At 35.1% G+C, this 26,983-nt stretch overlaps 1 protein-coding gene across 10 annotated transcripts in view; it reads right to left on the reverse strand.

Moving 5' to 3' along the window:
- TENM3 (teneurin transmembrane protein 3) overlaps window positions 1–26,983 on the reverse strand; it is an 836,795-nt gene that overhangs the window by 281,963 nt on the left and 527,849 nt on the right. For 8 of the 10 annotated variants that reach the window (XM_087724558.1, XM_087724556.1, XM_087724555.1 and 5 more), the window contains one exon: window positions 23,089–23,178. The exons of the other annotated variants lie outside the window; for them this stretch is intronic. In XM_087724558.1, the coding sequence (XP_087580684.1) occupies window positions 23,089–23,178 (90 nt within the window). The remainder of the gene's footprint in view (window positions 1–23,088; window positions 23,179–26,983) is intronic. 10 annotated transcript variants of the gene reach the window in all.

Consider the following 26,983-nt stretch of genomic DNA (forward strand, 5'->3'; position numbering starts at 1 on the left):
ATTATTGCAAGGCCCTTGTGACTTCATGGAAGGATGGGGAATCAACAAAATACCATTGCCACAAATCTTGGTTTACCTTTCAAACCATACCTTGCATATTAATTTAAATTGATTCTCCCACACTTCTCTGGATGACAGATAATTTAGGAGATACATGGGACAGGCAGAGGCAACTTCTCATATTTCTGCTTCAGCCTTTTGGAAATTGGTGGACTACAATATTAGTAATATCTTTTTCTGCAAATTAGAGCAATGTTATATAATTCATTTGCATTTGTCTATCAATATACTATAGTAAAACAATTACTTTTTCTGTAATGATGCACAACAATAACATTTATCTTTTCCTCTGACCAGTAAAAAGAAAAAAGAGCGTCTGTAACCTTGCATAGCCTTTCTTAGTAACACAACTATGGAAGATTGTATATGGCCTAATTCTATAATCAGAAATTATTATTATTTATTAAATGTATGTGCTGTCCATCTTACTTCTGGGCTACTGCAGTGGTAAAAACATAATATTATAAAAATGTAAATTTAACAATAGTAAAACAATAAAAAATAAAAATAATGAAATTACAGCAATATGATTGAAAGATAGGTGGGGGAAGAGCAGGCTGCATGGGGTGAGATGGGATCTTTTATCAGTCACTTCCAGTGTGGTATTCCCCCATTGGGTCTCCAGGTTAACTGGCAAAGCCAGGTCTTCAGGCTCTTAAGAAAATGCAGGTGGGTGTTTTAGAAATATGTTTAGTTTGCTTCAATCATGGCTTCTAGACAAACGAAAGGGACAATTTTTTTAACCAAAAGGAGATTTAGCATACACTTGTAGTTAGCAATAGCAATAGCAGTTAGACTTATATACCACTTCATAGGGCTTTCAGCCCTCTCTAAGCGGTTTACAAAGTCAACATATCGCCCTCACAGTCTGGGTCCTCATTTCACCTACTCGGAAGAATGGAAGGCTGAGTTAACCTTGAGCCAGTGAGATTAGAACCGCTGAACTGCAGATAACAGTCAGCTGTAGTGGCCTTCAGTACTGCACCCTAACCACTGGGCCATCTCGGTAGTTCATATGGCTGCACTTCTCTCATTAATTTCAGGGAGCCATTTCAACATCAACTTTGTTAGATTACATATCAGTTCATATGTATAATATCTATTGGCTTAAGTAATAAAAATTGACCCAAATAAAAGTGTGAGTGTGTGTGTGTGTGTGTGTGTGTGTTTGATATATACATATACCTCAGTATTCAGAATAAACTAGAGTTTAGGGGAAGAAATGGTGAAGTTAAGATGGATCTACTAGCAGGATTAGAGATCTAGGAAATGAAAGAATAGGTTTTTTTTCCTCAAACTGACACTGGGTTTACATATTTCCCCTTCTAATCACTTTCGGTGATTACTTATTAATTGTTTTTCAGATATGAGGAAACTTTGGATTGACAAGTTTTACAAAATCAGGCAACTTTCCTTCAATCCTTAGCAAAATAACTTTTAAATACAAGTTGAAGAATTTAATTTAAAAAAAAAACAGCAAAAGGATGATTAGAACTTTGATTTTGGAAAGTTACAAACTAACAGCCCAGATGGTCTTGAAATAAGATTTTATATTAATTATAAGAAACTCTCCCATGGGAAAACGCCTTTGTTCTAAATTCTCTTAAAAATATGATAGGTTGAGACTTTGAAGGTTGAACAGTAGAAGGAACCATAATGAACTAAATATTGCAATTAAAGAAGAAAAACACTTACATTTGACTTATTAATACATAATAGAGAAAAATATTTTAACACTGAACATACTGGAATATAGTTTTGAACAATGGAACCAGAAGTTAATTTTAAGAGTGTCGGCCTTTATAGAAGGGCCGTGTTTAAAATATGTTATGGAAGATGAACAAGTTTTACCAGAGAAGACAGAGATTGATCTGTAATTAGATTTAAAAATGCTGTAATGGACATACAAATGAAGCTGGCTGATGTTTTCATAATTAAAAGGAAGATACAAACAACAAACAAAAAAAAGTGAGCTGGGTAACACTCTTACATTGGATTTACAAAAGTAACTTGTAAGTTTCAAAGAATTTTGTAAGAAAGGACAAAATAAAATGAAAAGAAATCAAATTCTAGAATATTATTTGAAGTGATGAAAGACTGTTAAAAATAAAAGGAAACAATATAAAATTGGTTTATTTAAAAAAAGTTAAGTTATGTATTTGGTATCTGCTAATCCTTAATGAAGGTGTGCAGATCAGGACTGAACAATAAAGCTTTAAGGAGGTGTTTATAAATAGATGGGATACAAGAATTCATTTCTTGTATTTTAAGAGGAGATGATAATTCACTAAAATAGTCTATATTTGTTGTGGTGAAGGTGGAAATAATTTCTTTAAATATTTGTTTTTCTTTATTCTTATTTTTTCTTTCTTTTCCATTCTTCTATTTTGTTCTTTTCTGCATTTTCTATTTTTATTCTTTTATCTTTGTAATTTGTAATGTACTTATTAATAGAATTAGAATATACATTTGAAATTTTAAATGTATGTTGTAGGTGTTCTCAGAGAATGATTGCCTTATCATTGGAAGGTATATTAGTCACCTACCCTTCTACATTATTCTATTGCCCCAGCTTCCTTTGTTTTTTGTCATTGAGCATTTTAAAACAGATTGAACTGCAGCTCTCCATCATGCCTGGAGGCACAGTTGGAAAGAAGGAGGATGCTAGAAGCAGATGATTTGCAAAATATTAGTTTTCTTATCCAATCTTTTTTGTTAATTAAAAGGTCCTCTCAAAACACTATATTAACACAACTAGGCATATTCAGACATATCACTCCTTTACTGACTCTAGGAAGTAATGCTAGAATTGTGTTAAACGCACTAGATTACATGTGATCTTTTCTCACTTTTTAAAAAAGCCTGAACAACCAACATGCTTCTAATAATTCCTGACATTATTAAAAAGATGTTTCTTATATATTTGTGTATAAATTTTCATGGACAAACATAGATGCAATAGTGAAGATATTCATTATCATAATTCAGATACTGTATCTCAAGATCAGAAAAGCTAGCATTGAAGAGCTCCATTTGAGATGTGTAGTTGTGTCTGTCTGTTTGAACTATGAGCATGCTTTCAACCTAATCTATATACTCACCATCTATGGATAAAGCAAACAGAATGTCAGTTGCTTTAAGGAAAAACTGACCTTCCAATCCTGTCAAAAAAAGCAAGCATCCAGATATTTCTTATCTCTTGATTCCTCTCGTCAGCATATGAACTATCATTCTTAGCTGTACTACTTAACTGCACCAAGAACATATTAATTTAGAATTAAAGTCTTTTTATAGTCTCACCTATCCCAAAGGGCCCCGATTCACAAACCTTTGAGATATTGTTTGTTCATATTTGAAGTTGTATAAGATTATTAATAAATGCTGCAAAAAGTAACATAGCTACTCCTCTGGAAATATTCTGCTCAAATATTGCCTTAGCTTGTCTATAAGCAGAGTCTGCTTCTTGGTGATGGAAGGAACATTATTTTGTTACCTAATTAGTTATGAAATTGGTCCCAAACAGTGATTATTTTCCAATACTGTTATTCAAACACAAGACTGGCTTACTAAAAGAGGTATTTTTACAGAATCAAAAACAAAAACCCAAGCCTATTTTGTGAAACACACTATCAGAACATAGTCAGCAAAACATGGCCATAATCCAGAAACACCAGGGGACTTTATGACTCTATAAACAGTAATGTAATCTTTCCCCTTAAGTCGCCATTTTAATATAAAAGGTAATGCTCTCAGAATAGTGCCCATGCCCTTTTAGATAATTTGAGCAAAATCATGTTCATACTAAAATTGACAAAACCTGGCAGAGTGAAAGATACTCTTGATGTTAAATCTTTCTGCACCTTCATTCTCAAATTTGCTCAGCAGCATTGGCCAAGCTGATACTGGCACACTATCAAGTCCTAATCCATTCATTACAAAATTATCTGTTCAGAAATTCTCAATAGATCCCAGTCATCCATACAGTAGAATAAGGTACAGGTTTGAAAGAAGAAGCTAAAAGGTCTTTACAACAGCTCTTAAATTATTTCATATCAATTCACCTGTTTAATCTCCATTCTTTCCAAGCATTAAAAAAAGCTATAAACATTTCAACATTTTTTACAATGAAGGAGAAATGACAAGTTCACATTGTATTTCCATATTGTCTTTAAAAAAATCACATAGCTTTTGGTAGTGTAATGAACACTTTCTTTATATCAAGTGGTCAGGTCTTTCCCTATTTTTTTTACAGATCCTAGGCAATCTATTTCAAAATATTCCTGTAACAGGTTTTCATGGTAAACCAGTAGAGAGACTGTACTCCAAATGCCCATTTGGCCATGTGCACTTAAAGCAGAGGTCAGGATCTTATTTATCAACTACCACTATCCCATGCCATGTAGGGCTTTAAAGTGATAACAAGCATCCTGTATCCACATGTAAGTCAATTGGAAGCAATGCAGCTCATGAAGTAGCAGTGTTGCAAGGGCAAAACAAAATACAGTCATGTTATACATGTCATTGCATTATGGATCAGCTGAAGTTCCCAAGGGTGGCTCCATATAAACCATGTTTCAGTAGTTCTATCAAGAGGCAAATAAGATGTTAGTGATCATGAACAGGGTCTCCTGCTCCAGAAATGGGCACAGTTGATGCATTATCTCCAAGGACTTGAAATGGAGACCTAACATTAGAACCATCATTATAAAGGCACAACAAGAATGTTTTTCCTGCGTCAACTCAGAAAGCTCAGATTATCCAAAGATCTGCTGCAGTGGTGGATTCCTAACCGGTTTACTACCGGTTCGCTTGTACTCGTGTGCGCAACGCTTCTGCACATGCACAGTAGCATCCAGCCAGGTGGGCGGAGCCCTCTGCCACCACCACTACTTGTTCGGCTGAACCAGGAGCAACCCACCTCTGATTTGCTGATACTGTTGTATAGAGGAATTATTGAGTCTGTCATTTTTACCTCAAAAATTGTCTGGTTTGGCAGAGCAACCAAACAGGATAGGTACAGACTTCAATGGATAGTTAGGACTGCAGAAAAAAACCAGCCTGCCATCCAATGATGATCTGTATACTGCACAAACCAGAAGGAGGACTGAGAAAATATTTACACACCACTTACATCTGTACATACTGGTAATCTATTTCAACTTCTCCCCTCAGAACACTGCTATAGAGCATTGCATCCATAACAAATAGACATAAATATAGTTTTTTTCCCCATGTCATCACTCTGCTGTACACTTAATTCCCACAGTACTGTCTCATTTCTCATCTTTTCTCATCTTTCTTACTATCTTCTTCTATTGGTTGTTACAACTTATCAATTGTTTGTTTGTAATATGATTAATGATTGTAACTATGATGTCACATTGGCCAATAACGAATTCTATTCTATTCTAATTCTAATTCTATCCCATCCCATCCCATTCTGGTGTAATTATGCAAAGGCTCCTGCTCTTTAAGGTACATCCAGGAATGGTTCCAGAATCTGCACCAAGTCTGTATGGGATAGTGCAATTCCATCCAGAACTAAAGAGGGAAACCTCCAACTCCTGGATCTGGGGAGCTCAAATCTCATAATCCTTCAATCTTGGCAAGGTTGATCTGCAACCTATTTTTCCTCATTTATAGCCTCCAGACATTGAGAAAGAACCTTAATAACTTCATTTGGATGATTGGGGATAGAGATATACAATTGGGCATTATCTGCATATTGATGCACATTATCTCACCATGTACTGGTAGAAATCTCTCCAATATCTTATAGATATTGAAAAGGAGAAAGGCTAGAACCATGAGACATACTGGAAAACAAGATCTAGGATTTCACTACTCCCTTTCACCAACATAAATTAGAACTGGCCTTGGAGAAAGAAGAACTAGTATGTTCCACTCCCAACCCCTTAGTTTACGGTCAATGATGCTGAAGGCCACTGAGTGATCAAGAAGAGCATAATGGAGCACAATTCCTACCTCAAACTCACAGATTATCAACAAGCTAAAAGGTGAAGGTTGGAAACTGTCCATATTGGCTGGATTCAAATATGGTGTCTCTCAAAGATGCATTTACCACTGCATGAGTGCACCAAAATGCCTCTTCATTGGCGGCTTTAACCAACCAGGGGGATATGGATCTAATACATACATGGCTGCACCTACAGTGTTGAGAATCTTGTTCATTTCCTTGGGACTAACCGGTTTGAACTCCTCCCACCTAACATCACAAAAGTGTGCCTCATTTATCTTCAGAAGACCTGCTCAACTGGAATGCAATTTGATAGAGTTGAGTGATTTTACTAGCCAAGTGTCCATCACAGTCCTCACAGCAACCCTTACAAGTACTTTACCAGTCCTTCCTGACCCAGATGAGACTGGCTTGTCCTGAATATGATTGTTGGCCAACACTTGGAGGGAAATCTCAAGCTCCCTCTAAAACCCAAAGGAACCTTTTAGTTTCCTGAGACAAGCAAACTGAGTAGACCCTGCTTTCCTGTGGAAAGGTGTATGCTGTGGTAAACTCCAACATTACCAGTAAGGATCAATACATGACAACAGATAGATGGCAATATCCACCAACTCCTGGTCACATAGCTACTGCTCTGAAGCAAAAGCCAGGTCATTTTTCTAGCATTAAAGGAATCACATCTGAATATTTTGGCAGCCCTTTTTGATGGTGGTGGGAATATCAATAATAAATCCCATCACCCTGAGGAAAGGATATAATTTCCAATCTACTTTACAACACTGAAGATACAACTGTTCCTAACTTTAGTATTGTTCTTAGGCACAATTGATCGATTATATGCAAAAAATATTTACTTTTATCCTATTGAATCTGTACAGAGCAGGTTTAGACCAATGCTTTGTTCTTTATAATCTGGTAAAAAAAAAGCATAATGATTCCCAGAGGAATTTTCTATGTGGCATTGTATAGTTGATTTTTAATCTAAAATCTACAGAGAGACCATGGGTCAAACTTGGCCCAGACAGATAAGAAGCTGTTATGTTTACCAAAAAGTTGTATACTATGGTATTATAGTTTTAGGTACACTCTTCATGGTAATTTGTTGGACTATATCATCACCCAAATGGTGAGGCTGGAATATATTTAGCCTATCTTCTTTTGATTTATATATTTACTTAATTGTGAAAACATTTCCTGAAAAAAGTATTTATCCTTTTCTATCAGTAGAACAATTCCAATTATTCTACACACTGACAATGCAGAATCTTGTATGATAAGGGTACATGATAAGGACACTGAAGTTTCCATCTGTCTTTGGCAAAGCTGAATAGCTAATTGTTAACTTCCAGAAAATTAGGGTGATCATTTTTGCAAAATAATATTCAAAGATATATTACTAATAAGTTAACAGGAATAGCATTGGATATTATTTATACAGATCTTGGCTTGTTCTTTCATACCTCTCTGTCACAAAACAAGCGCAAATATTCTACCCATCCAGTACATCCAGTAGAATATGACCACAACTTTATACTTTTCCATATAAAGAGAGGGGATTTATTCTCTCCTGGAGTCCTGTCCTGTAATATATTTGAAACTACGTTTATCCATCAGATTCTGTATGGCATACTCATAGAGAACAATCTATATTAAAAACATTACAACATTTTGTCTATCTTTGCTAGTCACAAATTTGTTAGAAATTTAATAAACAAACCAAGCAAGCAAGCAAGCAAAAATAAATAAAATGTAGCTTTTTTATTTTGAGGTGGAGATATTCCTTTGAAGGCCAGAACCTCGCAGGTTATATTTTCTTAATAGATCTTGCCCAATTATTTTTTTAAAATTATTTAACATTCAGATAAATAAAACATATGATGAAATGTTGAATTATAATATTTTTCTTTTAAGTTTTGGCAATGCCAAAAGACGTCTTAGGCAGCTGCCAAACTGATGACAACTTCTTGAATTATGGGGTTTTAAAATAGGTCGATATTAGCTTGGATTCTTGTTAACAGAATTGCTTCAAAATACATATGCATCTGTTCCAGGATTCAACAGTCTGCTTCTTTGGTGTTGTATGGTGGATTTCCCAGCATTCTTATTTTGAAAACTGATATTCCTGTGGTTCAGGTACCTTTGAATGTAATGCTGTATTACTAAATTTTATTTCAGATGGACTAGACCAGGAAATCAATTTAAGAGGAATGCTAGAACAACTTTTATTGAGATTAGTGATTATAATAGAATCTTGCAAGTCTGATTACACTATACCTCCTCCTGCTTCTCATAGTTCAATTAATTAGGGAGGCGTATATCTACAGTAAGTCCCCTTCAAATATTATGAGGCTTTTCTGAAATTAAAAAAATGCTTCAGTTCCTTTTACTTATTTCTTGACCTATCCCTTCCAAATTTTCCTTGGTCTCTATAGTTTATAGGGATTGGCAGGTCCTGTTAAGTTATTCTATTCTTCAGAGAACACAGATAGTATTTTCTATTTATTCTTGCAACTAGTAAATTCTACCCATACTACCTACTGACTGATAAATCCTAATATTTACCTGCTAAATTGCTTGTCTCTGTATGCATCAGCTTTGAAGCATTACTATACTGTCTGTTATGTCTTTTTTTAAAAAAAATTCTACTAAATTTTTATTTTAATTGTAAGCTGATAATTGACCATAATAAAACTGTACTATCTAACTTGGCCCTTTTGCTATTATAAAAATTAGGTCTGACACATTATAAAACTTCATTCGTTGTTTTTTACAATAACATACTATAGTAGCTTATAATCATTTTGTGATTAAATAAGACCCCAGGTTTTGTCTTCTCCTGTTGCTTTCAGCTTTCAGTTCACCATAGATAACAGAAAAACTCATTATTAACTCCCAAGGGCTTCCAAATACTTTCCTTTAATATTCTTCTAATTTGGACTATTACATCTCATTTCATTTCTATCATTTTAATCCACAAGACTACTCAATTTATCCCATAAACTTTTTCTAATTATCTATATTGAAGTATTCATACAATCAAGTGATCATTCTCTCAACCAACTATTTTTATTTCTCTGATCTCTATTTCTAAACAACCGAACAAATAAAAACATGAAATGTAACTCGTGCTAGTACTGCATGGTTTTTGTGAGCACTGTTACTACTTTTAGGAAACAAAAAGTCTGTACCTCTTTGAGAATGGTTAGAAAATCATAATAAAAGATGGATATCAAAAGATGGGTATTAAAGGAAAGAATAAATTCCTCCTTTTGCCAGACAATATCCTCTATCTCATCAACTTTTGCATAACTGATTTCTTAACACTAGATTCATAACCTGATACATTTGCGGAATACATGATAATTTATCAAGAAACTAATCATGGAACTGAATAACATTCAAAGTGATTGACAAATATTTCCAATGTCATCTACCTTATAACACTCCTAGTTTCCTTCTCTACTTTTGCAGAGACAAAGCTGTCTGCTATGTTTGCCTTATTTGATAATCCTCTTGGTACAGTATTTGTCTTCCAGTTGATGTCAGGGCAGTTAAAGTCCCCCATTACTATTGGATTTATTGCACAAATGGTTTTATTACATCTGATTTTCAAACTTTAATAACAGACAATAATGATTACTCCACTGAAAACATGGGTACTGCTAAAAAGCTACCACTCTGTTCCCCTCCCATTGCACCAGTCCTCACATTCTGATTGCCAAGGATCTTTGAAAATGGAGTATCTTTTCCAAACTACTATCAACACTTCAGCCAGTGATGGGTTGCAGGCGGTACTCCCCAGTGTGCCCGTACCGGAGCCAGCCCAGAGCACCGGATACCATTCCGGTACCGTGCTCCAGAGGGCCCACCTGCCCTCGCTCCTTACCATCCTTTTAGGTCTTCCACATTTCATGCATGTGCACAGCCCGTACAGCACCTGCATGACACTCCGCTGAGCAGCTGGAGCATCGCAGAGGCTCAGGAAAGCACCAAGGCACATGAGTGCGATGCACGCATCCACATGGATACCAGCAAGCCCATTCCAACCATACCAGTTGGAACGGGATTTAAAACCCACCACTGCCCCAAGCCCAAAAACAATTCTAGCATGTTTAGATTTCTCTTGTGGCAATGAGGGAAATATAATAATACTATATTTACAGATCAACAATTACTGTTTCCTAGAAATATTCAAAATGACAAATTCAAATCTATCTTAAGAAATAATTGTTAACCATTTTTAATATTTTAAATTTAATATAGGATGAGAAAGGATGAAACTATTGACCATTTGATCAGTCACTGCAACAAAATTTCAAGTTGCTAAAATTATTCATTGGAAATTTTGTCGGCAGTTTGGATTTGAATGTAGCAAGAGGAAAAAAATCAAGTTAAAAGTTTTAGAAAACAAATGTATTAAGATCTTGTGGAATTTTAAAATTCAAATAGGCAAGAACTGATTTATATATTGTTGCTATATACCCAGGATGGCGAACCTATGGCACACATGCCAGAAGTGGCATGCAAAGCCATCGCCCATTGCTCTTAGAGATTCCGGCACAACAACCAGCTTGTCTTCACCATGCATGCGCCGGGAAGATAACCTTCTGGTTTCTGGCATGCCATCTGATCTTCTGGTTTCTAGTGAGCATGTGCACATGAAGACTAAGTGGCCCTTGAGCAAGCAAGCGCCAGAAACTGGAAGATCATGTTCCTGGCATGTGCATGCGCACCTGGTGGCTGCTCTTCCAGTTTTTAGTGTGTGAATGTGCACTGTCCACCTTGTCTTTGCACGTGGATGCATGGCAGAAACCGGAAGATCAGGTGGCCAGTGTGCATGCGCATGCCAGAAACCAGAACATCATCTTTCCAGTGCATGCATGCGGACCGGGCAGCTGCTCTTCCGGTTTCCGGCATGCATGAACACATGCACACACTCCCATTTTGGCACTTGGTGCTGAAAAGGTTTGCCAATACTTCTATATTGTTGATATAACAGTAATAGAAAAGAAGACTGCTTGATTCATTGATGTTGTGCTACTAGGATTGAGGAACTGATTTGAAAAAAAATTACAAAACTGGGACTTGCACATCAAAGCTGAAGCCAATCTTTGAAAATGTAAAATAAACAAGATCTATTCTATACTTATATATTTAGAGGGGCAAATACTATTGAATAACTGTAATGGAGACTTGGTGGAATGTCTGTCATGTCTAGAAAAAAGGCCATATTAAAGGCCATATTATTCCAATGAAAAGGAAGGGAAGAGAGTAAAGATGATCATGCACTGTATTTTAAGAATATCTATTCCTGTTCATAAATTGAAATGTAGATCTTCTAAAAAGGCATGAAGTCAAGTTCATGACATTTAATGAGAGGTTTGCCAAGCATGAACCTTAAAGATTATTCCGGATATGTCTTGCTGACAAATTTGTTCTTCAAAAGTGAAGGAATACAAGAGGATTAGCTACCAGATTTAATGTTTGTCAATGGAAGGAAATACTAAAAGCAAACAATTATAATAAGGAAAGCAGAAGAGGCCAATGTAGTTAAACAAAATCCTGAATGAGGGTTTGAAAACAGAGAGATATAGAGAAGAGAAAGAAGGCTATCGGTAAGTCATTAAAGAAGTCTTATAGACAGATGGTATTAGGAAGACAAAAGTTTAGAGTAAGACAAGGTTAGCTAAAAATAACCAAAATGTTAAGCTACATTCAAAATAAAAGGAAAAGAACTAGTACATCAGTGGACCTAATTGTAAAATATGACAGGTAATAAAGAAAAAGCAGCCAGGCAAGTGAATGAGCCAGTAACCAAAGTAATCAAACCAGTGACCAGAGCGGGGCAGACATGCCAGAGGATGGTGGAAGTGACCTGAGCCGGGCAAGTGAGCAATCCAGTGACCACAGTGAGCAAGCTAGTAACCAGAGGGGAGCTGGATGTGCCAGAGGATGGCGGAGGTGATCTGAGCTGGTTGAGCAAGTGAACCAATGACTAGAGGACAGCAGAGGTGAACTAAGCAGGTCGCACGAGCAGACAAGCAATTGCCAGTGGGCAAAGGTCAGAGTGAGAGGCAGTGGGAGAGAAACTGAGGAGTCAAGTGAGTGACTGAGAGTGGGGAAGAGTCTAATTGCTTGGAGAAAAGGAAGAGGGACCTGGACTCTAGCGGCCCTCTTAGGGGAAGACCCAGAGAAGTATAGTTGTTTGGTAATTCTATGCTGAAGTTGGCAATAGGGTTAAAGTCACTATGGAACTTGATGAGAGATTAATTTTTAATAGAGCTAGAAAAATATATAAATATATACTTAGCATAAAAACTGAAAAAGATACATGTAGAAAGGAATCAATCCACTGCAATTATAAACTGTTTTTGGTGATCTGCTTTTGCACCTGTCTTTTTATCATTTATCTATATGGCACTAATATGTTTGTCATTCATTATATTTCTTAATTCTTTTGATTATCATTCTTATAATATATCCTACATTTGTCTAAAATCATTCATGGCCAGCTCCAGTATTATGAACTTTATTTTTTTACCTGATGCTTCTTCTAGAGATGGGATATTCCCAGTAAATCACTGTCTGATTTTATAACTCCTAAGAGATGAAATTCTAAATAGCATCTGTACATAGTTTTTGTGGATTTATGGGCCAAACTCAAAAGCTCCATTACTGATAAACACCTGCTCTTACTCATATAAGCTGTATAAAAAACAAGACCTAGAGTTAGGCATAACAGTGCCAAACAGCTGTCATAGCCAATTACAACAGTGCAGAGTTGGATGTATTTTTATCTGTTTTTGTTCAATAAATGCCCTGGTTAAATGCTTTCAGGAGCTACACTCCTAATTTGGCAGTTAGTGCTTATCTATTTTATTCTGTGAAAACTATGCAACAATCCTATCATTGACTTAGAATAGTGTAAAGGAAGAACAACTTGTTACAAACCATAAAAAATACAAATACTATTTTCTCTAATGGTATCAAAATTCTTGGATATAAGTAAGAGTATTCTCTGCCTAAACGATATAGCTATTTTACGTGAATTCACATTTAAGACTGTAATAAAGCTATGTGCCAACATGGCACATAGTTAATCATAGTTTTGCCTTACACTCTGATTTAATTCTACATGGTATTTGGAGCGCTGACAGTATGTTATTTTTAATTTACATCTATTCTTCTAATCACCTTTATGGCTTTAGATTTTTGGTCAAGCTCTATTGTTTTAGCTAAGACTGTAGACTCAAAAGGTTCAGTTTTGTGTTAATAAAACAAATTTATGAAATGAAATGAACTGTTCTTATGCTAACTGAAAACACTTCCAGTATAATGGAATATTAGAGAGAGACCATCTAATGCTGGCAAAGCAATTTGTACTATCTTTATATATTATTAACAAGAAATAATTCTTCCTGTGTAGTACATAAGTCACAGAACTAAATACTTACGCAAGTAGTTCTAGGTGAACATAAAGCAAAAAATTAATGTTTGAATCATATATCCTGTAAACCATTATGGTTATTTATCAACCTAAGTTATTACACTCACTAGCTCTTCAAATATGGTATACAGCTCATGCTTATTTAATTCATTACTGTATTTGATCATCAGTAAATTAAGGTTTTCTGGGACAATAATAGCCATGGTGTCCTAGATTGGGCTCCACTTTCCTCTGTTGTGGCTGTAAATGTAGAAGCTTAATCTCAAATTCATATTTCATTCAAATTAATAAACTGTAGCTAAAGTTGAGTACTTTTTGTTTGAAACACACTCATTTCAAATTAAGTTATACACTTAATATGGTTTGAGAGAGCACAGCCAGGTTTACATACTGTTTTGGATTCAGATGCAATGCTACATTATGATAAGAAAAGAGTTCCCAACTGCCTGCCATACTTTACCAAAAGAAATGGAAGTGAGGAATATGTTGGTTAAGGCTGAATAAAGCTCATGCCCCTTATAATAAAGCAGATCGCCTAGTGGTGCATGCATCTCATCCCCACTGCCTTGGTGTAGTTCCAGAGTCCTCCAGATACTGCTAGCAATAATTACTTATACTGTAATTATTAATTTGTTAGATATTATATTTGTTAGCTGAATATATTAACAGATAGTAGAAATACACCAAAGGGAGGAGTAGAGGGATAGAAGAAAGAGGGGTAGAGAGGGTGGGAGAGAGGATGGGAGGGAGGGTGAGAAGGAAGGGAGGGAGTGTACTGGGAGAGAGGAGTGGTAGAAGGGGAGGGGAAGTAGGGTAGAGGAGAATGTTGGAGGGAAGATGGAAAGTTGGAGGGGGGCGAAAGAAAGGGTGTATGGAGGGTCGAAGAGGTACATTGGGTTTCTATTTTGGGGGGTATTGTTGACAAGAGGAATGGCTGTGTTTATTGTTCAATGTTATATGGCCCCGGTTATGCACAGTATATATGTGACTGTACGAAATGAAAATGGAAAAAATAAAAACACATTTATAGAAATAATTACTTATACTGTAATTATTAATTTGTTAGATAAAATTATAAATACATAAATACATAGAGAATAATCATATAAATTGTATTTTATTTAGATAAAATTAGTGTTCACCCAGACCTTATTCACTTAATTTCAATTTTGGAGATCTCTTCCCTTCTAGCATGCAGCCCAATAGCAAGTGAAGTCCTTGGCATGATTGAAAATCCATGTAAAAATTTAAGCGTATCTTGATTCTAAAGTATGATGAAAATGATTTTTATAAAGATAACATATGGAGGATAATTAATTTCTAAATCATTTCCGCTAAGGATACACATAGGTGCCTATACAAATATATGTTTCTGTTTTACTGCTATATCACATACAATAATATATGATAAAGGAGAGTAGGGTGTTAATTTTCTACAATGTACATGTATATTTTTATGGTTATTTTCATGATTTTGTAAACTCACCAGAAGGCAAGATTAATTTCTATTTCTTACAAAGGATTTCAAATAATGTTTTATTTAATGTTTAGTCATCTGTTGTTTTTTAGCCATAAAGCACAAGAAAAACATCCATACACTCATACAAAGCAAAGTTAAATTAATATTAGCTTGTTTATGGAACCTCTATATAGTTATATTCATTTCCATATGGTTTCTTTTAGCATTCACATACTCTAATAAATGAAACAATTTATTGTCAATCTTTTTGCTTTCTTCTCTAAGGTCACAACATATAGAAAGATAATGGGACTTGCAGTGCTAAAATCTGCTTTTTAATGAGTTTCAGGTTCCTAAAAATCCCTACAAAACTTTTTTTTTATCAGAATAAAGGAAGGGGGGGGATAGCATTAACAACAATAAGAACAACTAACACACACACACACCCCAAAAAACCAAAATCTTGTTATATGGAAACAGTCTTTCCTTTAAAGCTGGCATAGAGAAAATTTGTGAACCATACTGAAAAAATAATAAATTATTATTTAGCAATTGCTGTAGCAAATTCTATTACTATAAAACTGAGTCCAAAATATGCTAGAGCTTCATGTTAAAAATAAAGCACTTGAAAGACTGTTCATTTTTTAACAGTTGATGCATTAAAGTGGAAACCCAAAGAAATTTATACTTTATTACTTGTCTATTGAACTGTTAATAAATAAACTTTCATCATCTACAATAAAATGGCACGTAATAAATATTGTGTCTTTAAAAATTGGAATCTTTAATAATCGAATGTGATTTTGCAGTGGCCATTAGAATCTAAATGGCCATTCTCTAAGGTTTTTCCTTAAAAGTTCCTTGACATACAAAGAATTTGAAAAGTATGCTAATTTGTACAGAAGACCAAATTATGTGATGCTTGGAGTTATCAATTACCATATTCATAAAATACTACAATGGATATTTTAAGCGAGTAGCATCTCTGTCTCAAAATCAATATTCTTTTTTACTGATTTGTCTTTATAAAATTGAGATTCTCAAAAAAATAACCTACAATGTTTCTATACTTGTATCAAGAACTTATTTTAGCAAGTCCTATAAATTGATAATGGCTTTTTACTGCCTATTTAATTATTGCCATTTTAGTAAAACTGGATCTATACTAATTTAAATACAAAATAGGCAAATTATTTTAAAAATACATTCAATTCTCTAGGTTTTATTAGAAATTTAAAATAAACCTTGGAGGTGGTTTCTGTGAAATTACAGCTTAGAGATTATATGGTAATTTACTGTAGTGTTTATATAATTCATTTGCATGTACAGCAAAAATTTGTACCAGAATTTCCACTGCTAGACGATATAAGATAATGTTTGTTTGTGTGTGTGTGTCTGTGTGTGTACACATACATATAAATATATTAATCACAGTCCATTTTGAATACATAGCAGAAAAAAGAGTGTTGAGAATTAACAAGGTTGATACTATATGGTACAAAGCTATTAGAGAATCTAGTTGTTCTGCTTCAGATACCACGAAGCCTCCTCTGAGTAGGTAACAAAGAAAACTAGTCATGGGAAGGATGTTTAGCATCCCTGACAATACTGCCGACCCTGGTCAAGCAGCCTTTATATGCTATGTCCTGGATAGAAGTAAGTGAACTTCCAATAATCTTTTCTGCCATCTTCGCCAGTTTCTACACAGCTTTCCTGTCCGAAAACAGTAATATTTTCAAACCACACAGTAATGCAATATGACAGGATGATTTCAATTGTTGTTGTATAGAAAGTGGTAAGGACAGGGGAAGGAAGATGTATTCTTGTCATATGATGAAGAAAATGCAGGCACTACGGTCAGCTGCACATCCAGAAACTTGACATTACTAATCACCTCCACAGTTGGATCATTAATACACAGAGGTGTATGGCTGTGCCTCTTTTGGTTTTCCTACATTTAAAACTAGGATGGTTTTTTTACACCAACTAATCAAATCCTCTACCTCTTTTCCTGGTAATCATCTTCATTATCATCCTGAATAAGGCCCACCACTGTTGTATCATCTGAATAATTCACAATATACGGTAGTTGTAGCAAACCTTGCACAACAGTCATGGGCCAGAGTTAGGACACAGGCCTAAGGAGAACTTGTTTTCAAGAACCTGTTATTAGAAATATTAGTCCTAACTCGCACATACTTGGGCCCATCAGTGAGAAAATCAAGAATTCAGTTGCACAAAGGAGAATTGAATCTTAAATGGCCCAGTTTGTCTACTAAATGCTGAGGAATGATCATATTAAATGCTGAATTAAAGTTGACAAATAGTATTTGCACATGAGTATCTCTTTCCTCTAAATGTGCCAAGCTCAGATGGAGAACAGAGGAAATAGCATCCTCTGTGGAATGATTTGGATGGTAAGCAAATTGAAGTGAGTCAAACACTGGAGGGAGGCTGGATACAATAAAGTCTTTTATCAGCCTTTCAAAACATTTCATAATGATGGACGTAAGTGCAACTGGATGATAATCAATTCTTGGCTTGGCAATCCTTGCACTCCCCATTGCTATCACTAAGTGAGGATTATGGGTCATTAAGCAAGCACCTCTTTGCAACTTTCTGTCAGTTTTAACAACAAGTCAGTGGGGGAACCAGCAGGAAGTTGCAAGTCCCAGACATTCTCAAGCAGACTGGCAGATAGGTAAATGGCTGCTATTAAATGGGAGAGGATCCAAGGAGGTACACAGGTGGCAAAAGACACAAATACAGCAAGGCTTGGGGTGGTTGTTGCTAGTGGGAGAAGATACTCAAGGATGGATGAGTGGTGGGAAAGGTGTGCTATGAATTCAGTGACACTCAGGGAGGGTATGTAGGTGGTGAGAAAGGTGCAACAAGACTCTGAGGGGGGTTGCTCGAAGGTGGAAGACAGGTACAGTGCAAGAATATCACGGTCTTTGGTCTATTACTAGGTGAGAAAGAGTGGGAGAACCCGAGTGGGTTTGGGGAAAAAGTGGCAAGAGTGTGGCAGGGCTGCAGTGGTTGCTGCTGGATGGGAAAGGAGCATATGTGATGTGAGAAGCTCAGGGAAGGTGCACAAAGATTACAAATGGCCAGAGAGATGAGTGCAAATTTAGTGAGGCTCTGGGTATGCAATGGTGTGCAATGATGTGTGGATGGCCAGCGAGGTAAGGCAAGAGCAAAAAGCAGCTTGGCGACGATGTACAGGTCAGGGAGACATCCAAGCGACTTGTGATCTTTTCTGATGGCTTCCTCAATGAATTTGGTTGTGGGAAACAGATAGGGAAGGTTGCAGATTGTGAACACTTGAACAGAGATGTTGCAATCATTGTAAGCATGAGCCAGTTGCCAAATGTCTAAATCATAATCATGAGACTGCTAGAATGGCTGGCATCTCAAAACTGGTCATAAGCACCATAGATTCAGTACCATTGTAACTTTGAATGATCACTGAATGTTAACTGAGAACTTCCTGGATATGTACTATAGCTAGAAAGTGCTGTGGTTTTCTCTTTCAGTGACTCAGGGGGGAAAAATCTGAATCTTAATGTTATTTTAACAAGGCATCCACAAAAAAGTAGAATAATTTACAAAGGAAAGATATCAGAAAACCAGATGTATGCTTGATGAATAAAGACTTAGGTCCATTTGTTCCTATGCTGAAAAAATGTTGACTGTTAGGTAAACATTACAATTAGATTTATAGTACAAAAAGCAATCTGATACTAGAATTAATTGCTCAGAGAAATGGTGGTAATGTTTAAGTAGCGTTAGTTTATGAAGTAACTTTAATTTGTATTCCTGCATTGAGCAGGAGTTCGAACTCAAGTCAAAATAATTAGTTCTATGAAAGAGGAGTAACAAATTCCAATATAATGTAAATGACTAATTTAATTTTTGAATAGCTGAACAGAATCTGAAGACAACCTTTTTTATTTTATTGTCATGAGATTTGTTTTGCATAAAAATATGGTTGTTGAATATTCAATAATTAAAGGACTAGATTGTATCAAGAGATACTTTGTTACTTCTGTTGTTTATTATTAATATTCTATATACTTATATCCATGTGGCTATCTATTTCCAAAAACAAGCCCCCTCTTTCTCATTCACTGACACACACACACGCACACACACACAATGTAAAAAAATTAAAATATAAAAGTTATATAGAATTACATGTGTCTTCAATTTTTGTTATATACTGTTAATATTCAATTGAGTTGTTAATAGTAGATAGCTCTTTTTGCTCTGCCTATATAGACAGCTGTCAGTCATTTTGCTTATATTACTATGAATCCCAAGTTATACAACCCATGGGATATTCAGTTGCATTATCATGATTCATAAGAAATTCATATATACTATATTAACAACATGTGATTGCCCTTTAAGATCAGGAATTTTAGGATCAGAGATCAAAGTCAATTCAATATCGGTAGGTCAAGATTTGAATAATGTGAAATTTTACTTGGTACAATTTATAAAATCATACGTAATTGCATTTAATGCTAGCCAAAATTCAGCTATTCATATACAATTGAAGCTAGTCAATACACAGAGACTACTGGAGTATTAGATGCTAATCTAAAAATGTGAAAAATGGAGAAAAGGAAGAAAGGAGCATCAATTGTTGTCTCCAAAGTCCAGGGCAAAGAATAAAGCCACTCAAAGTAGCAATAGGGTGGAAGCCATTCAAATTTCAGGGGAAACCTTATTCCAGAGGGCAGGCACAGAAAAGATGCACTTCCAGGTTTAAAGTGATGATTTGGCTGTTTGAAACCCTATATATAACTTAGTACTGGAGTATGTGGAAGAGCATCTTTTGCAAAAGATTTTGACCTATCCTATCCATGCAACAGCTATTTTGTTCAGTGGTTAGAGCTGGAAACTGGAAGACTGTGAGTTCTAATCCCTCCTTAGTTCAAAGCCATCTGAATAATCTTGGGCCTCTCATGTTCTCTGAGCCCTAGGAAGGAGGCTATGGCAAGTTACAGTAATTCTGAAAACTTTGCCAAGAAAACTTTGCCAAGGCACTTGTCCAGGCAGTCTCTGAGAACTGGGCATGATTGAATGGAAGAGAAAAAAGAACTCCTTTGTGTAAATCAGAGGAATTTGCTCGTGGTCCCCCAATTTGGGAAAATCAAAGGAATGGAGGCAAATATGCACTGTTTTCTGTTAGCATGTATGAACTGTGAAAAAAATCTTTGCTATCTCCTCCTCCTCTGTGTGGTTGGTCTTAATACCAGTGCTTTTTCTATTAAAAACTAAGCTTTGGGGTGCAAAGTGATGCCATTGGTTATGAGTTAAATGTGTGTGCATTAGGTAGATTTTTAGTTTGCTTTACACTTTTATTTAATTTTTAAATAGCTATTTTACTGTACAATCTTGGTTGTAAATTACTAAGTACATTTTTATTATGATGAATATGAATAAATAGCACGAGAAACAGTATTTCCAGACAGAAAAACCAAGCCAGAGTAATCATATATTTGGGATATATTATCAACCCACCCATTTCACAGGAGAGTTTCTTATTGTCAGAAACTACCCACAGATGAATTTCTTGTCAAATATTCTAAGATATGAAATCTCACTCACGGTAGGAAAAGATTATTAACATCTATTCCCAGATGCTTATGACCTCACTCTTTTTTTGTTATATTATAATTTTAAAACTGTAGAAAAAAATCTTTATGTTCCCTTTGATTAAACTCAGTTCTGGATATAGTGAACATTTATGAATTTCTGTATTGTAGTCTTTCTCATTTATTTTAAATTTTGGAACAATAGTAATAAAATCTAAATAAATAAACAACAACATAGTAACAACAATGAAAGTGCATTATAATCAGAATATGAAATGACAACTCAGTATAGTACTTAATAAGAAATCGAGCACATATGAGAAAATGATGAATTTGCCTCAGTTATGTTAATAGTGAAAATTCTCTTATAAATATTATTCAAATAAAAAACTAACATTAAATGAACAAGAATTCAAATCAATTTCATTTTCTGTACAGTACAGTATTAAAATATTATAGTTTAAATTATAAAATGGACAAAACTTTCCTAGTCTCACAGCGGATTATCCTCATAGTGATTCTTAGAGAATAAAGATCAATTCCTTTTACTGTTACAACAATTCCTGAGTTTTAGGTTGTTACTATTATACATGTTCTGGTTTTCTCTATTTGTACACAAACTATAACGCCTAATTAAAGATCTAAGCAAGAAATGAATTCCTAGTACCTCCCCCCGCCCCCAAAAGCTGATTACATTTCATCTACAGTGCATAAGTCATTATGATCCATGATAACATTTGATAAGAATCAAGAATGAAGATAAAATAGTCATGCAAGGCAAGATCAATTTAAGAAATAAATGAAAATCAATACAGATTTTAATAACCATCCAGGTAAGATTTTGATAGCTCTATATGCATTCTTAAAATATTATTTTTAGTGATTAATCTTTCTGTTAGAAAATCAACATACATTTGGAAAAAAATGTTGGTATAAAATAATTATAGTGTGTGTATGTGTATTTCAGTTTTAAATTTATAATCCCTACAAGTGGGGGTTCTGACCTTGTTTACAATTAGCATTATATCTATATTTGAATTAAAATGTAGCACATAATTGACAACTGTAATCTTAAGAGCAGGAAAGGCTTTTTTACTAGTAGGAATATGGTTATTTCAGACTGCAATATGTGATCTCTTATACTTTATGAAGTCCCAGGTCATGTTTCAACACTATCTAAATTTTGATCTGATCTTGGGAATACTATAAAATCTTCTATGTTGTACTGGATTTTATACTCAGTAGAATTACTTTTCTTCTGCCTATGTGCATAAGTATGAGTAAAGGTTTTTCCTATCTGGGCATTTCTGACAATAAGGGGCGGTCATCCCCTTTCCTTAGCCGAGGGAGCCAGTATTGTCCAAAGACACTTCCATGGTCATATAACCACCATGTACACCACTGCTGTTACCTTCCCACCAAAGTGGTACCTATTTATCTACTCACATTTACATGCTTTCGAAGCAGGAGCTAGGGCAAGTAATGGGAGCTCACCCCCTTGTGCGACATTTGAGTCTCAAAACTTTCCAGCTGACAAGCTCAGCATCTTTAACTGCTGAGCCACCATACCTCCTATATGTTTACGTATGCATGTATATATGCATGTAGACACACACACACACACACACACACACACACACACACAGAGTACATACATATTGTGTTCGTGTGTGTGTATGGAAATGGACTAACAAATTACATGCAAATATGTTAAGTTTCAGAAGACTTCTTTTCACAGAAATATGAAACTCCCCCCCAAAAATAGATTTTGTGTATTCTTCAAAAAATTAACATTCCAACTGAAAAAGAAAACATAATTGCCATGCAAAATATTTTATAACAACTGATCCTAAAGAACCTTGTACACAAATGGATATACCCAAGGTTATTAAAAGGCATTTGCCTGTACAACGATTGTTAATATATAATCAGGAAATTTGAAAAGAAAATTATTTTATCTTCTAACTTTGTCCCTCCACCGCCCCAGCAAACAGAGCCAAAATCATAGTTTGGGGAATTTGAATGTGAGCAGTAGAAATCTGTTTGTCTCCCAGATGCTTATTGCAATCATTATTTATGTTATTTATTTTAAAAAATATGAAAATTCATAGGCATTTTGTCTTGAATTTTGGTGGTGAAATCATGCATCATTAAGATGTTGAAAACAGAATTGTTACTATATTCTAGAGAAAGTGCAATAAACGTACAATATTCAAAATGTGTCTATCGACTCATATGTTATCTAAGTCAATATGCATTTGAAAGATATTGATCAGTAGGTCTAAATATACCTTAGCAGATTCCTAATTTTAATTCTAGCACTGTATTTCAGGACACACTTATTTTTTACTGGCATAATTTCCTAACAAGACAATTCAGACAATAATTTCCAGTTACAAAAACTATATTTAATCGTAAGTTTAAGTGCCAAAACCCAATTTTTATCATAAAGATAATATAAGGTTACTGAATTGTTATAAATGTGCGAAGCAGCATTTTACTATTATTTACTTATATCATTATCTTTATTCTTATTTACTTGTATTTTCGTGGCATTCAGTATCTCCAATCAGGATTAGATCCTCATCATGATATGCAGTATTCCAACATAGGGTGGACTGAGCAGTGCCTGTTGAGAAAATCATAACATCAAAGTTGCATTTAGAGGGACTGAACCTTCCTGGAAATTGAAGGCATTTTAAAACTGGCAAAGAACACCCAGTGTCTTATGACATATTATCAAAATAGTTCAAGACATAACTATAATTTAGTTTAATGCACTTGATTCTAAATAAACAGGAAAAATATACATTTATATGCAGCATATTTCCTGTGCCATGAGAACTACTATATAAAAAATTGCTACTATAAAATGTTTCCAGAGCTAACAATGTTACTAGTAAGATATTTTCTAAACAAACGTACAATATTGTACTAATTTCAAATATAGTAATTCTCATGCCTCTTGAAAATAGGGAGAAATTATTTCTCTAGAACAGGTGTGTCAAACTTGCAGCATCATGGCAGCATTATGTGACATATCACAACTCTTTTCCCCTTCGCTAAACTAGGTGTGGGTGTGGCCAGTGTGTGACACATCTAGCCTGCAGGCCGTGAGTTTGAAAGCGCTGCTCTAGAATATTTAAAAAAATGGAGTAGACTAGAGTAGAGTAGTGTAGAGTAGAATAGAATAGAATAGAATTTATTTGGCCAAGTGTGATTAGAAGCATAAAAAATTCTCCTGTGCAGAAGTTCCAAGTGCACATGCAAAGCAACAGAGTAACAATAATCATTATAACAATACCAACAAGGGTTAGTAAGGAAGGATAATAATGATACAGCCATACGACATGAGTAAATCTACATAGATAGTACTGTAAGAATTAGGCGTTTGGCAGAGTAATGGCACAAGGGAAGAAACTTTCCTTGTGTCTAGTTGTTTTGGGGTCAGTGCCCTATAAAAGCATCCCGGGAGGAGTTTAAAACAGTCTGTCCAGGACGTGAAGCATGTGCAGATATTTTCTCAGCCCTCCTGACCCACGCAATATACAGATCTTCTATGGAAGGCAGGCTGGCTGCAGTTGTTCTTTCTGCAATCCTAACTATTCATTGGCATCTGTACCTGTCCTGTTTGGTTGCTGAACCAAACCAGACAGTTATAGAAGAACAAATGACTCAATAATTATTCTATAACACTGTACCAACAGCTTCTGAGGCAGTGTAAACTTCATGAATTGACACTGGAAGAACATACTTTGTTGTAGTTTAAAATGATAGTTATATTAAGTGTCTACTTTAAATTCTGGGAGATTATACAACCCCAACATTTTAAGGATACAGCTGATTCTGTGCTATCAAATATAGTAAGAGGTGATGGAATAGAAGGACTCCTCCTAAATCCACTCTAATCTTTAAAGTTTTAAGCATGTTCAGTTCCAGATTGTTCTGGCTGCACCACTGGGTGGGTTGCTCAAACTCCTCTCTATATGCAGACTCATCACAATCTTGAATGAGGCCAATGACTATTGTATTATCTGCAAATTCCAATGCTTTAATAGAAGGTTACCTTGAAATGCAGTCATTGGAATAGAGAGAGAGAGCAACAGAGAGAGCAGTCCTGAGAGGTTCCTGTGCTCATTACTAGATGTAATTTTCCCTAGCTTCACCTTCTACATCCTATCTGTCAAAAAGCTTACCTGCAAGTATGAATAGGCACAGTGAGCCGAATCAGTTTAGTTTAGAGTAAAGAATTTCTGGAATGATGGTACTGAATGATGATGTCTATAAAAAGGACCTGTACATTGGTCCCTAGGCATTCTGGATGTTGTAAGATATAGTGCAGTATCATATTGACAACATTATCTGTTGAACTATTTGCTATTTGCTAAGTAGGCAAACTCCAAGGGGGTCTAAAAGCAGATCCATGATGACTTTCAGGTAGGCCAGCAGTAATCTCTCAAAGCTAACTTTGAGAAGTTAGTGCTTCATAAATATAAATGTCAGAACAACCAGCCTATAGTCATTCAGCTCCTGATGGAGGATTTGTCAGGAACCAGGTAAGTAATAAAGGACAAAACACATCTCCAGTGATTTATTAAAAATCCATGTGAAGATGGGCACCAATTGTTCTGCACAGGCTTTTGAATAAGGAGGAGTTACTCAGTCTGGGAATGATGCTTTTCCAATCTTTTGAAACAGACCTCAAACATATTTTTCTGAGATCACCAGAGGTGGGGCCCCTGGAGGAAGATGGAGGATGTAGGTGGTGAAGGAAGATTGACTACTTAATGTATCTTGGGTGAGGTAGGTAGTGATAGATGACAATTATCTTTTCTCAACCATAAAGTAGAACACATTTAGGTGATCAGCTAGTTGATATTTTCTAAACAAATGGATAAAATTGCACTAATTTCAAACATACTAATTCTCATGCCTCTTAATATAGGGAAGATTATATCACTAGAATATTTTAAAAATGTAATTAATCTTATCATGTAAAATAAATCCTTGTCTATATTTAACTCCACTTGTACTATTACTTTCAAATGATTAAATAATTATCAAAATACTTGATAATTGTATTGGATGTTGACATAGAAATACTGTATATGTCCAATTCACTACTCCTCTCAAAAATTTAACAAGACCTGGAGAGTATTCAAAGTAATATAAGACAGTGGTTCAAATAATGCACAAGAAACAGTCTTGGAAGCTACAATTATTTATTTCCTTCAATGTGTTCAAGATCCTCATGTCCCACTAATTCAGCATCTATTACTATTCTTCTAGCAACTACTTCTGCTTGAGAGTCATCCTAAGTTGCATTTCAGGATACATTTTTAAAAAAATACTGAATCCTAGCTAGGAACCAACATGGTTAGCAGTAGCACTTACTCCCAACCACATGCTAAGAAGTGTTCAAAATACTCCAGAGTTTAATACGCTTATTTTAATAAATTAAACTAAAAATAATTGCCATTAAATAGTTTAACTTAAGAGTATCACATACATGATGATGACATTTCACAAATAAAACAAATTATACCACTTGCATAATGATATCACACAAACCTTGCCAATAATATATTTTGTATTATTTACATAATGAATTAAGTAAATCATAAGAGAAATGTGGCATACTGAATGAGGAAGTCCTTGCATCAAGATCTGGTAAACTGAGGTTTTATTGTTTCCTAAATACTCTTTATATGGTTTTTAAAACATTTAAATGCTACCCATTACTATTTTATTCAACATTTTGACAATGATATATCTCATCAACTTTAAAGTGTCAACAACTAATTCAGCATGCCTACCAGATACTAATCAATTCAAATCTTCTATAGACCAGCATAATTAAGATGGGATATTAAAAAGGCATAAAGGAAAGATCAAGAGTAAAAATAGAAATCTAAATCTGCTGTTCCTATGAGTCTAGAGCCACAGGGATATTATCTTTCCTGGTAAAGAATCTTTCTTTATTAGCCTTCAAGGAATACCTGAGGGAAAGAGATGATATCATGCCAGAATAAAGAGCCTTCTATGTGTAAGTACAGTTTAGTTCGTTATGGTTGCAGTGCAAAGTTACTGTCAGATTCACTGGTAATGTTTGGGGCCTGGCTTGCTCCAATTGGAATTCTGTGTTTGCTATATACTGTTTAATGGGTGTTTTACCTAGTCTAAGTACAAGACCTGCAGGGAAGCTCAAAGATGCCGTTTTAGTTGCTACTTCCTGTTTCCATGTCAACTGAAAATCACTCATTGTTAATCAGGCAAAAGCATGTTAAAAAAAATAGCTTGAGTCAATAGTTGAGCATGGTCACCCACACTCTAGCCTCCACTTTCATGAAATCAGTCTCTAGTCACAGAGTGGCATTAAAAGACACAATTAGACAGTTGAAAGGTTGATGTTAAAAATTATTTTGTACAAATTC

Source organism: Thamnophis sirtalis, unplaced genomic scaffold, assembly GCF_051295495.1.
Source record: "Thamnophis sirtalis isolate CommonGarterSnake01/CBP01778 unplaced genomic scaffold, rThaSir2_p1.2 scaffold_10, whole genome shotgun sequence".
NCBI classification, from domain to species: Eukaryota; Metazoa; Chordata; class Lepidosauria; order Squamata; family Natricidae; genus Thamnophis; species Thamnophis sirtalis.